The sequence below is a fragment of the Bubalus kerabau genome, chromosome 9 (assembly GCF_029407905.1).
Source record: "Bubalus kerabau isolate K-KA32 ecotype Philippines breed swamp buffalo chromosome 9, PCC_UOA_SB_1v2, whole genome shotgun sequence".
In the NCBI taxonomy this organism is placed as follows: Eukaryota; Metazoa; Chordata; class Mammalia; order Artiodactyla; family Bovidae; genus Bubalus; species Bubalus kerabau.
The window spans coordinates 25,151,383-25,167,914 of NC_073632.1; the positions used below are offsets into that span (position 1 = coordinate 25,151,383).

Genomic DNA, 16,532 nt, shown 5'->3' on the forward strand with positions numbered 1-16,532 from the left:
TGTTTAGAAAAGTTGTTTGGGCTCTGGTACACACAGCCAGATCACAATATTTATAGAAAAGTCTCTGCTGCTGCTGCTAAGTCGCTTCAGTCGTGTCCGACTCTGTGCGACCCCATAGACGGCGGCCCACCAGGCTCCCCCGTCCCTGAGATTCTCCAGGCAAGAACACTGGAGTGGGTTGCCATTTCCTTCTCCAATGCAAAAAAGCACAAATTAAATGTTTTAAGATACATTTATTTTTTATTCACCAAACACTTAATAATGACTTATTACATACGTATTATATACTAGCACTAGAAAGGGCAACCCACTCCAGTGTTCTTGCCTGGAGAATCCCAGGGACGGGGGAGCCTGGTGGGCTGCCATCTATGGGGTCGCACAGAGTCAGACACGACTGAAGCGACTTAGCAGCAGTAGCAGCAGCAGCAGGGATGAGTAAGACAAAAATCGGTATGAAAACTTGTACAATTTTCATGGAAGTTATTTTCTACTATACTTTTTTGTAAAATCCATAACCACTCCATGTTCAGAAGCTTAAAAAAAACGGTAAATGTTTGTCAGATTAATGGGTTAATAGATACTTACCCATGGTTTGGTGAGAAAGGATAAAATTTTAAAACTGACTCTGCAGTTTTCCAATAGAATTTCAGTGCTTGCATTATATCTTGATAGTTTGTTTACCCATTTGTTTTAATTACCAGACTGCACAGTTGCAAAGGGCAATGATCATGCCTCGCTTAGTGCCTGGCACATAATAGTTCAGTCCAATTTGCATAATGAATGAATGAGTGGAACTGAAAAGCGTTTCGCACTTGCACCAACACGGACAAATTTGCATAATCTGTGACCCTAGATTATGTCTGTGATCAAAGCACTATGATTGGATTTACATGTCTCCAAAAGAACAGCAAATACAGTAAATAGTAATCGAGGGTTCATTAATTTGTAGTTCAAGATAATTCTGTCTTCGCCTACCTGAAATCCTCTTCAGGATTAATAAAGAACATATTAAACAAATTATAATGGACTTTACAGCATTGATTCTCGTTAAGGGGCAGAAGGCTAGAACGACGATACTTAACGTTTTAAAGAAATGTACAATAACGGATTGGATGCAGATGTATTATCTTAATAAGAAAGGTTTGTCCATTTAGTTAAATTCAGACATACAGATGTCCACGTAGACATGCTCGCTATTTTATACCATAAATATATGCTGAGATTTCTACCCAATAGCGATCAAGCACTGCGTGTAACACCAAAGAAACCTGCAGAGAATCTGTCCTCAGGATGCTTGGAATCGAACTGGGACTGGAAATGATGGAAGCATTTTTTGTAAGATGTAAGGCTCCTACCCCCCACCCCTCCCCCAATAGACAATACATATGACGCGAAAGGTGAACAGAGAGCAACATCATTCTGTAATGACCACAATTTCTTGGAAGAAACACAAGTTTAATTTCGTTTCTGGGAAAAGAAAAGTCGTTTTCGAATTCATCCTGTCCAAGTCGCTCCCCTTCCCCCGCTGGAATCACCGTATCTCCTTCCAGAAGTCTCCCCGAGGGCTTGTTCTCCTCTTCCGAGGCCTCGATTTCCCCTTCCGGCTCGAAGCTGAGGGGGGCGCAGTCCTCGGGGAGGCGCGCGGCCTCGCCTTAGCTTTTGCCTGCGCGGCGCGGACCCTCGCAGGGGCCGCGGGCCGACCCGCTCCCACCCAGGCACCGGGAAGCGCGCTCCCGACCCAGGCCGACCCCCCGCCCCGCGGCCCCAGCGCGGCAGGCCGAGCGCGCCGCGGGGCCTTGTGGGGCGCGCGGCCCGGCCCTCCCCGCGCGCTGCCCGAGAGCGGACGGAAGCCGGCGCCCGGCGACCTTCCCTTAGGCCGCCCGCCACGTCGCAGAGTTCCAGTTCCCGCGGCCCCGTCCCCGCCTGCACCGGCTTCCTGCGGGTGGAGCCCTCCATGCTGTGCGGGGTCCCCGAAGGTAGGTGGGGAGGCGCCCTACACCGGCTCCCCTGTCTCCGCCTCCTCGCGTGCCTGGCGCGTGGCCTCGTTCGGAGACTCGTATCCGCGCCGTGGGCCGCCCTACGCGGAGCTCGGCACGTGTCTCTCTACTCCATGCAGTGGATCGCAGCGGCGCTGGAGCTTTTGGATTTAGACTCCGGCCTGTGCCTCCAAATGTGTGGGCGTCCCGGGTGTGTTCTAACCTCCAGGCGTGTTCAAGCCTGGCTTGACGGCCTCCCCCGCCAACCGCCCCCCCCCCCCAAAACAAAAGAAAAAAATGGTTCCCTCCTGGGGGGAGAAAATGCCTGTGTTTGGAGGGCATTGCTGAGGTTGGTAGATCACTGCCTTGTGCACATTTTTAAATTTATTTTTTAAAAAATATTTATTTGGCTGTCTGGTTCTTAGTTGCAGCACGTGGAATCTTCCTTGAGGCCTGGGGATCTTTAGTTGGGGCTTGTAGGAACTAGGTCCCTGACCAGGGGTGGATATCCACCCCCCTCTGTTGAAGTGTGGAGTCTTAGCCATACCAGGGACCACCAGGGAAGTCCCCAACACATCTTTTATTGAGCCCCCATTATTTTGAAGGAACCACAGTCCATCCTAAAGGAGATCACTCCTGGGTATTCATTGATGTTGAAGCTGAAACTCCAATACTTTGGCCACCTGATGGGAAGAGCTGACTCATTTGAAAAGACCTTGATGCTGGGAAAGATTGAGGGCAGGAGGCGAAGGGGACGACAGAGGATGAGATGGTTGGATGGCATCACTGACTCAATGGACATGGGTTTGGGTGGACTCCGGGAGTTGGTGATGGACAGGGAGGCCTGGCGCGCTGCAATTCCTGGGGTCGCAAAAAGTTGAACACGACTGAGTGACTGAACTGAACTGAACTGATGTAAGGTGCTGTAGATGTCAGAGATGGCACACACATGGTCTCCTTGAAAGACCTCCCAGGCCTGGGATAGAGATAGATGTAGAGTTAGGTAGGAAACATTCAGGGGCAGGGTAGGATTTCATTAGGAGATTCAAATAAAATGCTGCGGGGCAGATGGCTCCCTGGAGGAGGTGGTACCCTGACAGTGGCCGTAGGTACCAGATATTTAGGAAATAGAGGTAGAAGTGGGGAATACATTGCAAATGAAAAGGATGTTAAGAGTAAAGGCAGGAAGGCAAGCATATGTGGAGGAGACAGTGTTTCAGTGTAAGTTGAACATCTAATAAAAGTGGCAGCCAGTAAGATGGGACCAGTGGTTTGTACTGAATCATGAAAGGCTTTGTATAGCTTCATGGGCTGGAAGTTCATAAACACATTTTGGACTTGTGGTCATCAGGAGCCATAGATTATAAAGACATGTACTGTTATTTAATATTCATAAAATGCTCATAATGTAGAAAATCTCATAACCTGGCCCGTGTTCCTGAGCAGGGCATATTTTTCAAGAGCAATATTTGTCTCTAATTACACACATTGATCACTTTCTTGGGATTGTTTGCAACTGCCTTTTTTCTACTTAAAATCAAGAGATTTACAGTGTTTCATGTGGCTATAGTGAGACTCAGTCACTTGGCAGAAAATTGTGTTAGCAACTATCCTATTTGTTTATATTTGGGAAGACTTACTGCTTTAGACGTAAGTCTTTAGATCAAGTGCAATAAAGAGCCTGTATAATTTGGAACATGCATAATCTGGATGACTTTCAGAGCAGGAATATGGACCACAAATGACAAAATTAAGAGAGAAACCGGCAGTGATGGTCAGGAACACAAATTGATGACTCTGAGTAAGATTTTTGCTCTTTTCTCATGAGTAATGATGGGAATACCAGTATTTGTAACCAGCCTTCCAAAACCAGTATTTTGGAGGCCTTGTCAAGATTTAGAAAACATTACCTTGAATATGTTTTAACATATATAAAGATGTCAGGAGTCCACTGGATATTGTGGTGAAGATCAGACAGAACAGCTCTTTCATGGGGCCTATATTTGTCATATGCAGGTTAAACTCTGCGGTACAAAGGCACTTGAAGGTGAGGGCCAGAGTCACAATGTAATAGAACCAGTGAAATTACTTTGGAGCATTATTGAGGTGAACCTATGACTTCCCTGTGCAGAATGGATTGGACGGAACCGAGAGGTCTGGCAGAAGACTGATTCAACCATAAAGACAAGAGGTGTTAATGGTTTGAGGAAGAAGATCAGTTTTTAGATATATTCAATTATAGAATTGACAGGGTATGGTATAGAAGAAGAATCAGAGGAATAGTGGCACTAAAGTCAGAGCAGAGCATTTTAAGAATAGAGGCATGGTTTTTAGAGTGAGGTCTGCAGAGAAATGGGAAGAGAATTTGCAAGTAGGCATCAGGTTTGTCTTTTTCAACCTTTGTAAGAACAGCTAGGTGAGGTGGAGGTGATGGGATACTGTTTTGTTTTGTTTTTTTTCTTTTTTGCAGCTGGGAGCAACTTGGTTATGATTATATATCAAGAGAAGTTAGGACAGAAGAAGAGAGTGAAAGAGCAGAGAGGAGGTAGTTTGGTGGTGAGGATACCAGGAGCTGGTATTCAGTTTGTGCATCTTTATAGAGCCTAGCTCAGGACAGGAGGAAGACATGGGCCATTAGTTTTGAGGAGCATATCATAGAATGACCAGGGTATTCTTACATGCTATCGGAGTGCCTAGGATACAGCTTGCTTACCTATCTATTCATTCATCAGGTCAGCCAGCTAATATATATTATATATAATATATTATATATATATAATATATAATTGTATATAATTATATATGAATATATATTATATATATAAATTATATATTATATATATATATATATATATATATATGCTTATTGTAGGTTCGCTGTAGCAGTTTCTGCCCTGCACAGGCAGGTCAGGAGCTCAGTGGAACTCACTGAGGATCATTGCCATCAAAGGACCAAGGAAGTTAGGAATGACCCACCTGCAAGTGTGATACAGGAGTATGGTGTGTTAAGAGCTATGTATTGGAGGGAAATGACTTGATCTAAGGATATCAAGGAAGGTGTTTTCAATGATAGACTGTCTAAGCTGGTACTTAACAGAAACCTCTCTTATTACCAGATCAGCCAGGCCTTCTCCATGCTGCCTCCTGTTACCATCTCATTCTTGGTTCTGAGTTCACTGGTGGACTCAAGTCTCCTTTCTCTTGACACTTGAAATGTGCATTATGGTTAGTGGATGGGGAAACTTTCAGGAAACAAGGCTTGGCAAAGATCGTTCTCAAGCCAGCTATTGCTTCGTTATAGTGACTAAATATGAACTAAATGGCCGATTAATTTTATTCATGCTACATTGATTCCCATTTAGGGGATGAAAAGGGCTTGGGGAGTGGCAAATCAATGGTCAGCCACAGCCACCACTGAGCCTCTTAACATCCTTCGGAGGAACCACAACCGGCACAGATCCTGTCACTTCATATTAGGAAATCTTGGTAATGGCCAATGAAAGCTAGTTTTTTTTTTTTTTTTAACATTTAAAATTTTAATGCTCTGTGGGTCAAATGATTGGGGAATAAGGATCCACTCCTGTTTCTCTCTGCAGGGAAGTGAAGGTACTATTGCTGCTATGATTTTGCATTTATATAGCGCTTGAGTGTTGGCTAAGTGCTTTTACAATCAATTTTATTGTTCAATTTAAAAGATAGCCTAAAATCACCCCTGTCAAAACTTGTTTGGTGTGATTCAGCGAAAAGGATCGTTGGAAAAATGGGCCTACCATTATATGGAAGAACTCTGATCATTCAAAAGACTAGATACAATATAAGAGAATGTGAACATCCTCTGAACAGAGTTAGCTGTTAATAGAAGGCATTAGCCATGTGACATTTTTTTATCTGCCTTTATAATGAAAGAAGAAAAAAATACAGAAACAAAACTTACAACAGTAGAAATGCAACTTGGCAGAAAGCCAACCTCCCTCATGAGTTGGTTTGTAGCTAGGACACCCAGGGATGTTTGATGAGTGACAATATGTTTCCTTTAATATATTTATTCTTAAAGCATTAGGTTTTACTTAGAGCAAGTGTTGGCAAACTCTTCTGTACAGGACCAGTTAGTAATATATCAGGCTTTGCAGTCCTCCTGTAGCAACTCTGAGGTTGTAGCACTAAAGCAGCAATAGACCACACATAGGCTAATGGACATGGGTATTTCAATAAAAGATGGCTGATGGAAGCAAGGCCACACAGATTTGGCCTGTGGGTCATAGTTTGCAGTTCTGATCCATAGCACTTCTGAGATTCCTTTACTGAACAGAAGGTGTTGTAGATTGGAATGATTGACAGTTAGCTGACAGCTCAGTGAAGGCAGTGATGGACTTCTCTTGTTGGCATTTGAGTCCCCAGGTCCAGCACGGCACCTGTCCAGTAGGAGATCATTAAACTTATCTGGTGAATGAAGGAATGAGTAGCCAGGTTATCAGATGGAAAATCACCTAACATTAGGCTAGATGGTTCTATATTCAGATTTTCAGGTCCTGTGCTGTGCTGTTCTGATTGACTCTTTGCGACCCTATGGACTGTAGCCCCCCAGGCTCCTCTGTCCATGGGCATTCTCCAGGCAAGAATACTGGAGTGGGTTGGCCATGCTTTCCTCCAGGGGATCTTCCTGACCCAGGGCTCGAAACCTCTTCTGTTACCTCTCCTGGCAGGTTCTTTACCACTAGCGCCACACTTTTGTTTTGGGTCGAGTAATTACCTTGCAGCTTAGTTCTTAGTTCAGAAAACAAATCCCAGCGAATGCCTGGAGAATCAGAAAGAAACAGCACTGTATATACAAGGATGGTAAAAAAACTTCGGTCTGTGACTCTCATTTTCACTGTGTCCACTGAAAAGGCATGTTGCTCTCTTTGGAAAGGACCTAGAGAGAAGGCAGTCCAGCCTCTTCCTTTGTCTAGGACTTTCCTGTTTGCCCTGTTTTCCATGGCTTTGCTGGCATTTGTGCTGGAAGTCTTCGTTTGGCCTCCCAGATCTCTCTGCCCCACCACCCTGCAGGTCCCACACCAGCCCCTGCTCCGCCTACAGTCATGAGGATGATGCTGGAGGATGGAGGGTCACAGCTTCTGCCTGGTGGGCCTGTCCTCCGCAGGTCTCTCTCCCAGTCCTGGTAACTGCCCCTCCTCTCTTCCCTTTAGATCCAAGGGAAGTGGAGGATGCCCTTGGCCTCTGCTGTTGTTTCTGGTCCCCTGCACATTGTGTTTCCCCCTTAGGCTGCCTGCACCTTTGGAAGTAGCTCTTTATTAAGCGCTCCTTCACATTACCCAGATTGAGGTACCAAAAGCTTTCCGCCTGGACCCTCATGGGTACCGTGTCCTCAACACTTTTGCAAAGGCATCTATTGTATATCACTGTCACTGAATGACTTTTAAGTCTCCCCATGTCAGTGGCTATGGTTTCTGTTTCTTATAATCACAAGATCTCAAGGTGAAAGTGGTCCTGATCCATTTAATTTTCAAAGTTTGGGTGCATTCTGCTCCATGCCTGTCATCTCTCTCTGTGCTTGAATACCTCCCACAACAGGGAACTCACTCCTCCTAAAGCTCTCTCTCTCTCAGTCTTTAACACATCTGACAGAATATGTATCCACAACTTCCCCTCCCATCCTTGTCCGCTTCCTTGGGGTTTCATGGAACAAGCCCAGTTTACATTTTACTCCTCTGTCCCTCAGACAGCAGGTTTCTGAGTTCCTTTACCAGCTTTATCTGTTTAAAGGTGGCGTGCCTAGGACAGAATCTCTTTTCTCCTGTGTTATCTGCTAAGTGTATGAACATGATAATTTTACCTGGAAGGCTTACTACCTCCAGAGATTATGAGAAGGTCCGTACTTCATCATTCCTTGCTTGGAAATATAGAGAATAGATCCACCTGCCCACCTCCCCCACCGCCACACACATTCATGCTCCCCATTTCTGCTGATAAAGTGTCACATGTCATATGAACAGGGCTTCCCTGGTGGCTCAGCTGGTAAAGAATCTGCTTGCAATGCAGGAGACCTGGGTTCCATCCCTGGGTTGCGAAGATCCCTTGGAGAAGGGAACAGCTACCCACTCCAGTATTCTGGCCTGGAGAATTCCATGGACTATATAGTCCCTGGGGTCACAAAGAGTCGGACACAACTTTCACTTGTTGTATGAACAGCTGCCTTAGATGAAGGCTTAATATTATCCCTGTTATTATATTTATCTATACTTACAGATTATCCATCAAGGGAGTAAAGTAATTTATTAATTATAGATCTTTAGAAGGCTGTGTCTGCTATCAAGTTTTCTTTTGCTTTTCCTCAAATATAAAATTTACTTTAATTATCCTCTAGTTATTTTGGTGGCACTATGTAAAATATTTTGCCTAACTTTTTATTTAGGTTTCAAATCTGAACATCAGATATCAGAATCAAAGATTTCTTAGTATTTATTTCTTTCTTTTTATTTTCTGGGCATTTACTTTGTGTATGTCTTTTCCTATACCTCTTGTACTTTGGAAATATAACAAAATATATTGAAATGCAATTTCTTGGGGCTGATAATCAAATTGACTTTAAGGAAATGTTCTGAAGTGGGTTCTTAAGTGTATCATTTATTTAAGTCAATTTTTATAATGAAAATCCAATTTATTTTTTAACAGGCCTCCAAAATATCTGTCAGCTTCTTTAATTCTTCCTTCTGATTTATTCACTGAGCTCATTCCCCATTTCGTTTTTGATTAGATTGCTTTCACCCTGGCAGAACTCTGGAAAATAAATCTTTTTGTATTTAATGTGTGCTTTGGTTTAATCTGGATGAATAGTAGAATGAAAACAACTCATTAGAAAGTAATTTTGATTGTTGGAAAGAGAGATGTGACTTTCTTAATCTCTAATAATTGCTAGGAAATGTATTTCAGAGACTGCTTGCTCACGGTCGCTTTACCCACACTTTCCTTCTACTTTCATGAATAGCTCTTTTCTCACAGGATTAAAAAACAAAATAAAACATACTTACGATTCTTTACAAATCCCCCCAAATGGGTTTAGAGTAGGAGATTATGACCCATTTCTTTTTATCTCTGGAACAACGGTAAGAGAAAGCTACTCTTTCTCTTCTGAACTGCTTTTATACTTTATCCAAAGTTGCTATTCATGTATTCAGTTCAATTCAGTTCAGTTGCTCAGTCATGTCCGACTCTTTGCGACCCCATGGACCACAGCACATCAGGCCTCCCTGTTCATCACCAACTCCCAGAATTTACCCAAACGAAATGTTCATTGAGTCAGTGATGCCATCCAACCATCACATCCTCTGTTGTCCCCTTCTCCTCTCACCTTCAGTCTTTCCCAGCATCAGGGTCTTTTCCAGTGAGTCAGCTCTTTGCATCAGGTGGCCAAAGTATTGGAGTTTCAGCTTCAGCATCAGTCCTTCCAACTGATTCAACTGAGATTCAACTGATCTCCTTTAGGATGGACTGGTTGGATTTCCTTGCAGTCCAAGGGATTCTCAGGAGTCTCCTCCAGCACCACAGTTCAAAAGAATCAATTCTTCGGCGTTCAGCTTTCTTTATAGTCCAACTCTCACATCCATACATGACCACTGGAAAAACCATAGCCTTGGCTAGATGGACCTTTGTTGACAAAGTAATGTCTCTGCTTTTCAATATGCTGTCTAGGTTGGTCATAACTTTCCTTCCAAGGAGTAAGCGTCTTTTAATTTCATGGCTGCAGTCACCATCTGCAGTGATTTTGGAGCCCAAACAAATAAAGTCTGCCAATGTTTCCACTGTTACCCCATCTATTTGCCATGAAATAATAGGACCAGATGCCATGATCTTCCTTTTCTGAATGTTGAGCTTTAAGCCAACATTTTCACTCTCCACTTTCACTTTCGTCAAGAGGCTCTTTAGTTCTTCTTCACTTTCTGCCATAAGGGTGGTGTCATCTGCATATCTGAGGTTATTGATAATTCTCCTGACAGTCTTGATTCCAGCTTGTGCTTCCTCCAGCCCAGCGTTTCTCATGATGTACTCTGCATATAAGTTAAATAAGCAGGGTGACAATATACAGCCTTGACGTACCCCTTTTCCTATTTGGAACCAGTCTGTTGTTCCATGTCCATTTCTATCTGTTGCTTCCTGACTAGTTGATGTTTCATTTATTTTCTTATTTATTGGCCTCCCCCAGAAAGAAAGCTTCTGAGGGAAAGTGAAAGTGAAAATGAAGTCACTCAGCCGTGTCCGACTCTTTGCAACCCAGTGGACTGTAGCCTACCATGCTCCTCTGTTCATGGGATTTTCCAGGCAAGAGCATTGGAGTGGGTTGCCATTTTCTTCTCCAGAGGATCTTCCTGACCCAGAGATCGAACCCAGGTCTCCCGCATTGTAAGCAAGACGCTTTACTGTCTGAGTCACCAGGGCATCCTCATTTCCAGTGCCTGGCACAACTGATAAATGGTGTTGTGTGTTTGTGGGCAGAATATAAGTTTCTCATGATAATCTGCCTTTTTATGCCAGTGCACAAAGGCTTACATAGTTCCCAAGAAATTGCTGCTTTCTAAAAAGCTATTTCTTTTATAAATATGGTTCCTAAAGCATCCACTCTTATAAGATTGTCTTGTTTTCTAACTAAAAAAAAAAAATTATCCACCATCCATCTGTTATCAAATTATCAAAATAGATTATCCATCTATTTATCTGATAATAACTAAGCACTATTTCATCTATATAATGAATAGAGTTTTTAAAATTACATATATTACCAATAAATTCTTTTCAACAAGGTCAGTTTCCCAACACCAAAATTGTGATTTAGAATGTACTGCATGCATACAGGCAAATAACTGTAGCATCATTACAAATAGCAAATAAAGCAGTGTTTCAGCTTAAAGACCCCAAAGGTACATTCTTACTAGGTTGCTGATGTAAAAATCTTTCGTGATAAATAATGGACAAATTCCCAGTTTCCCAGCATACTCCAAAAATATGACTACAGCATAAGATCACCGAGAAGGGCACTGATTCAAACTACTTGGCAGGAAGCTGGCTTCTTTCATTATTAATGTGCTTACCTCCTTTTCATCACTCATTGATAACAAGTGAAACTTCAGTAAAGAATTAAGGAAACAAACTTCCGAGAATAGTTACAGTGTTCTGAATAAATATTTTATCAGTGTTATTTTGCATGTTTTCTACTTTCCAGTAATTTTAGTATGATTTTCTGATTGGAGTCCGTCACATCGCTGGCCTAATATGGGAATCATATGCAAGTATCCTCTTACTTTCCCTCTTTCCAATCTGGCAGGAAGCCCCACCATGTCACGGACATCTTTCAGGGCATCTCGTATTCTGTGTGTACACGTTAGCATCCTGGCCTGGCTCTCCTTCCAGCCCTTCTTCCCTCTATGGTGTCAGCAATCCCTAACTCCTTCCTGCCTAGGAAAATTCTCTTCCTAAAACATTACTAGGAGTGTTGGACTCATCCACTCTGAAAACCATGCCTGTTTCCAGCCGTCCACGGCAGTGAGTTCAGTCTCCTCTAACTGACCTTCAAGATCCCAACTTCCCTATTCTATATTATTTTCCTTTCATTCCCAAAATACCGTATTCTTCAGTCCGAAATCCATGCCCTCTCCCACAAAGAGGCATGCTGTTACCTACTGGCTGCCCGTACTGTCCACCCCATCAAATTTTGTCCCTCCTTTACCTGAGTCCTTCTCATCCTTCTGATCTTCCAGGCTGGCTGCAGAGTTCTGTTCCTCCTGTTCACATCAGCCCACAAGTGTCTCTTTCCCTGAGTTCTTACTGGGTTTTTGCTGTGCAGAGAGAGGCACAGGCTATGGCGACAGCGGGCTGGCGTTGACTCATTGACCCATACAAGCCTCAAGTGGACCAAGTGTTGCATTGTTTACTGTGTGCCTGACAGAGTACGTAGGGGTCATGTGCCTTGACTCACTTTGTCTCCTTCGTTTAGAAGTTGAGTATTTGAGTCCCATTTTACAGATTAGCAAACTGAGGCACAGAGAGGTTGAGTAACCTGTCTAAGGTCACACAGGGAAGCCTGTCTCCCAAACCTGCTCTCCTGTTCCCTATGCTGTCCTTGCCTCTTGAACACATATTTGAAATAATTTCTGATGCGAGTTTTTCAGAGTTGATTAGTATGCAGTACTGCTCATGCCTGTCTCACTAGGCCGTCTTTGGGGGTGAAAAATCTCTTATCTAGCAGTGCTTGTGGAGATAGTGGGCCTGCCATTGTGTGTGTGTGTGGGGGGGGTGTGTGTGTGCACACGCACATGCACGCTGCTGTGGTGAAAGCCTGAGATGAATGTCAAAGTGGACACAAGGTGACCACACGGCAATTCAGGGAGGTCCACTCCTGGCCAGGTTACATTCAGTTCCGATGGCCAGGCTTGAGAACTGTATTGCAGAAAGAACGTGCGGAGAGATGACAGTTAAAAAGTCCAGTTCCATCACTTGGTAGCCGGATAGCCTTGAGAAAGCTACCTTTTGAACTTGTTTCTTTAACTCCAAAAAATGATACTAAATTCTACAACACATAATCATTTTTTCAAATTTTGTTGAAGTGTAATTGACTTACAATATTATGTTAATTTCTGCTATATAGCAAGGTACTTCAGTTATGTACACATTCTTTTTCATTTATCACAGGGTCCTGATAAGGATTGATAAGGATATTGATAAGGATATTGACAGGAACTGTAGTTCCCTGTGCTGTACTGTGGGAGCTTGTTTGCCCAGTCACAGAATTTTTAAATGAGGTCTTACACGAGGCGCTGGCTGTACAGTGAGCGCACAGTGGCTCGTGTGCGGAGGTGTTCAAGAGGTGTTGATGTTTCCCTTCAAGGCTTCACGCTGAGGTTGGGCTCAAGGCCTTCTTCCCGCTGCTGATACCTTTTCCTTTGTCCATATATATCTAAGCAAGCCTTCAGTTCCATAACTCTTCTGGTCTTAGCTTTGTTTCCGTGAGCTGTTCCACTTCTAACCTTTTCTGTAGTTATTCACGTACGGCATGGCTTGATCTTCCCAAGTCCAGCGCTGGAAATTGTAGCCAATGAGGGCAAAGTCCACAAGTACGGTGGGCTCACTCTCTTGTCTAGTAGAGGAGGTGCTGCTGCTAAGTCGCTTCAGTCGTGGTCAACTCTGTGCGTCCCCAGAGACAGCAGCCCACCAGGCTCCCCCATCCCTGGGATTCTCCAGGCAAGAACACTGGAGTGGGTCACCATTTCCTTCTCCAATGCATGAAAGGGAAAAGTGAAAGTGAAGTTGCTCAGTTGTGTTCGACTCTCAGAGACCCCATGGACTGCAGCCTACCAGGCTCCTCCATCCATGGGATTTTCCAGGCAAGAGTACTGGAGTGGGGTGCCATTGCCTTCTCCAGTAGAGGAGCAAGACCCCCAAATGGCTGTTGATCCTGCCTTGGGATCTCTGTGTTTCCCAGTGCTGTGGAAATGCAGACGAAGGAGCAGGGGGTGGTGCCTGGGTGAGGAAGGTGGGAGGGGTGAATTCAGAACACTTGAGACCAGGCAGCAGAAGGAGGCAGTGAGGGGCGAGTGGAGAGTTTGCAGGCAGGGCTCAGGGAAGGGCGTTGCTGTCAGAGGGCACACACCGTGGGGCACGGAGGAGGCCCACCGTCATGAGAGTGCGTGTTTTGTTCCTCCGGGACTAGGTTGCAAACCTGAGAAGTCAAGTGTTTGGTTCTCAGCAGAAATCAGTTGTGCAAGTAGAGATCTAGCTTAAAAGAAATTTTGGAAAAAAAAAGATTTTAATTGTTTTTCCATTATTCCATCTGAGTCATCACTGAGACCTGACAGTTCAACAACTTAATACCATCTGGTGACATGAAGAGACAGGTTCAAGGGTCGTAATTGATCGTGTTCATCGTGGGATTGGAGGTTTAGTGCTGAGTGTCACCGAAGGGAGATTTTGACACATCACATGCAACCAGGAGAGGCCGCCAGAGTGAAAAGAGGCTTACTGTTCGGATGTTATGAGAAATGGGTCTGGGGGATTTTATAAAGGGAGACAGTGATTGCGTACTTCAAATCCTTGGAGGGTGATTTGGGAAAGTGAACTTTATATTATTTTTGCTTTAAGGGTGGACCTGGGATTAATAGAAGCAGACATTATAGAGCGTCTGGCAGGACTGGCTAAGAACTGATGGTTAGGGAATCACATTTTCAGTATGGTGTTATCTGTTGAGACTGGACTGGATTCCTGATGCTGTCTTTGGTGACAGGCTGGATCATCCCTTCTGACAGTACGCCCTTGACAGTCCATGAGATATATCCAACAGAGTTTTGGTACGAAATGCACTTATTGAAATAGATTATCTGTGCCCAGATATGCTAATTTAATGTGATCGCATGGCAGATGATACAGAAAGATGGAAGTTTTTAGAATGGGATTGTATCTTCACTTCTTCCTTTGAGGCTTTGAGCAGTTTACTCCCTGAGCCCCTGTGTGCATACTGATAGAGCAGGGGTAATAGCAGCTATGTCACAGGGCGATTGGGAGGATCAATATAATGATGGATATGCATCCATACATATCCTGTTGTCTCAAACAAATACTGTTATTGGAAATATGTTTTATGTCTGTAATGTATCATACCATGACTTTCTAAAAGTATTGAGCACCCTGCTGCAGAAATAAAATATTGCCTGAGTTTTTCCTAAAACACACTCTTCTTTTTATCAATCATATCCATTCTTGAATGTTTTCTCAATGAATAATAAATGTTAGTTTATCCCGAATGAGAAAAGAATGATGGCAAATTAATCTAAAATTGCATAACTCACTCTCTGCCATCCAGAAGCATCTCCAGATTTTAGCCTAAAGATGCCACATTCTATGGTTATTTCTCCTTTATTTTCTATTAACACACACATATATGCATAAAATGCTTGACCCTTATAAGGAATATATGAAATCATTTTGCTTATTAAAAGGTAATTTAAAAGTAACCATGGGCTTTCTAGTTTATAATTTTGAAGTAGAAAGATGTTTAAGAGTGTGTGTGTGTGTGGATACACAGACACTCAAGAATTTGCATATAAGTGCACATTAAATACAGGTGTAGACTGTTAGGCGTTCTTTCTTATGCTAAAGTACTGAGTTTTTAATAGTTGTTTCATTTAAGAAAACGTTGCTATTTCCTTTCATAAGTTTTAAATTGGCACTTCATATGTTTAAAAGATGAACTTTTCTGCATATTTCCTGGTGATTAAAAGAGATATAATCTGAAAGGATCAGGCTAAGAAGCTGGCTGTTTAAATATTTTTTAAAACTATTATGGTTAGTATCGGAGAAGGCAATGGCACCCCACTCCAGTACTCTTGCCTGGAAAATCCCATGGACGGAGGAGCCTGGTAGACTGCAGTCCATGGGGTCGCTGAGGGTCGGACACGACTGAGCGACTTCACTTTCACTTTTCCCTTTCCTGCATTGGAGAAGGAAATGGCAACCCACTCCAGTGTTCTAGCCTGGAGAATCCCAGGGATGGGGGAGCCTGGTGGGCTGCCGTCTATGGGGTCGCACAGAGTCGGACATGACTGAAGTGACTTAGCAGCAGCAGCATGGTTAGTAGCATCCTGTTGTCATTTAATATTCTATAGCAATTCAACTTTGGATGTTGAACTCTTCTCACTACTGAGTGAAAGAGTAAAAACAGAAAAACAAATGTGCACACATTATTTATATATATTTATATTTTGCACACATGCTCCCATACACACATGTCTGTATTAGCTGAATTGACTGACCTCTGTGTGCCAGGCCCTGTTTAAGTCCTTTACATGGATTATCTCCTTTGATTTAAGGCACCGTGAGGTGACTTACGTAATTTGCGTCATTTTTCAGATAAGCAAACCGAGGCTTGTAGAGTGTGCAAAGCGTATATAAATAGTGGAGACTGGGTTCTAACCCAGCTGTCTGACCTCTGGAACTTCTGATTGCCACACTGCCCTGCCCGGGTGCTTGGGTAATCATGGAATTGGAACAGCCATCTGTCCATCCGTACGTATAGCCTGCACATGAATGCTAAAAATCTGTCTTCATCTCAGACAGTAGATGGCCACTCAGCCTCTACCTGAATAACTCCTGTAATTGGCACTTCATAGCTTCACAAGCAGCCCATCCCATTGTTGGCTAGCTCCTGTCACTGGATCTTTTTATTCATCCAGTCACTGGAAAGTTGTCTCCCTGTGATTTCGAGTTATTGGGCCCAGTTCTGCCTTCTGGGGCATGCTGAACGCCGGTGTCTCCTCTTCCTGAAGGCAGCCCTTCAGATTCTGTGCTTCCTGGAGGCTTCTCTCTTCAGTTCCACGTGCTGCCTTCCGAGCCCTCACCCTTACAGTCACCTTTCTGACATCCAGGTTTAACGGGTTGTTTCTAATAAGCTGTGATGACAGCACTGGAAGCAGTGGAAAAACTGGGTGCAGCTGAAACCTTCTGGACGGAGCTGGAGCCCCTGGAGGAGGGTGTCAGCACTGCCGCTCCCTGTGTGATGGGCAGGTGGTGACATGG

At 43.7% G+C, this 16,532-nt stretch overlaps 1 protein-coding gene across 1 annotated transcript in view; it reads left to right on the plus strand.

The window, feature by feature from the left end:
- Positions 1–1,801: 1,801 nt before the first annotated feature.
- The window catches only part of MEI4 (meiotic double-stranded break formation protein 4), a 240,002-nt gene continuing 225,271 nt past the window's right edge, over positions 1,802–16,532 (plus strand). The window contains exon 1 of the mRNA XM_055534844.1: positions 1,802–1,976. Within this exon, the coding sequence (XP_055390819.1) occupies positions 1,955–1,976 (22 nt within the window). The 5' untranslated portion in view covers positions 1,802–1,954. The remainder of the gene's footprint in view (positions 1,977–16,532) is intronic.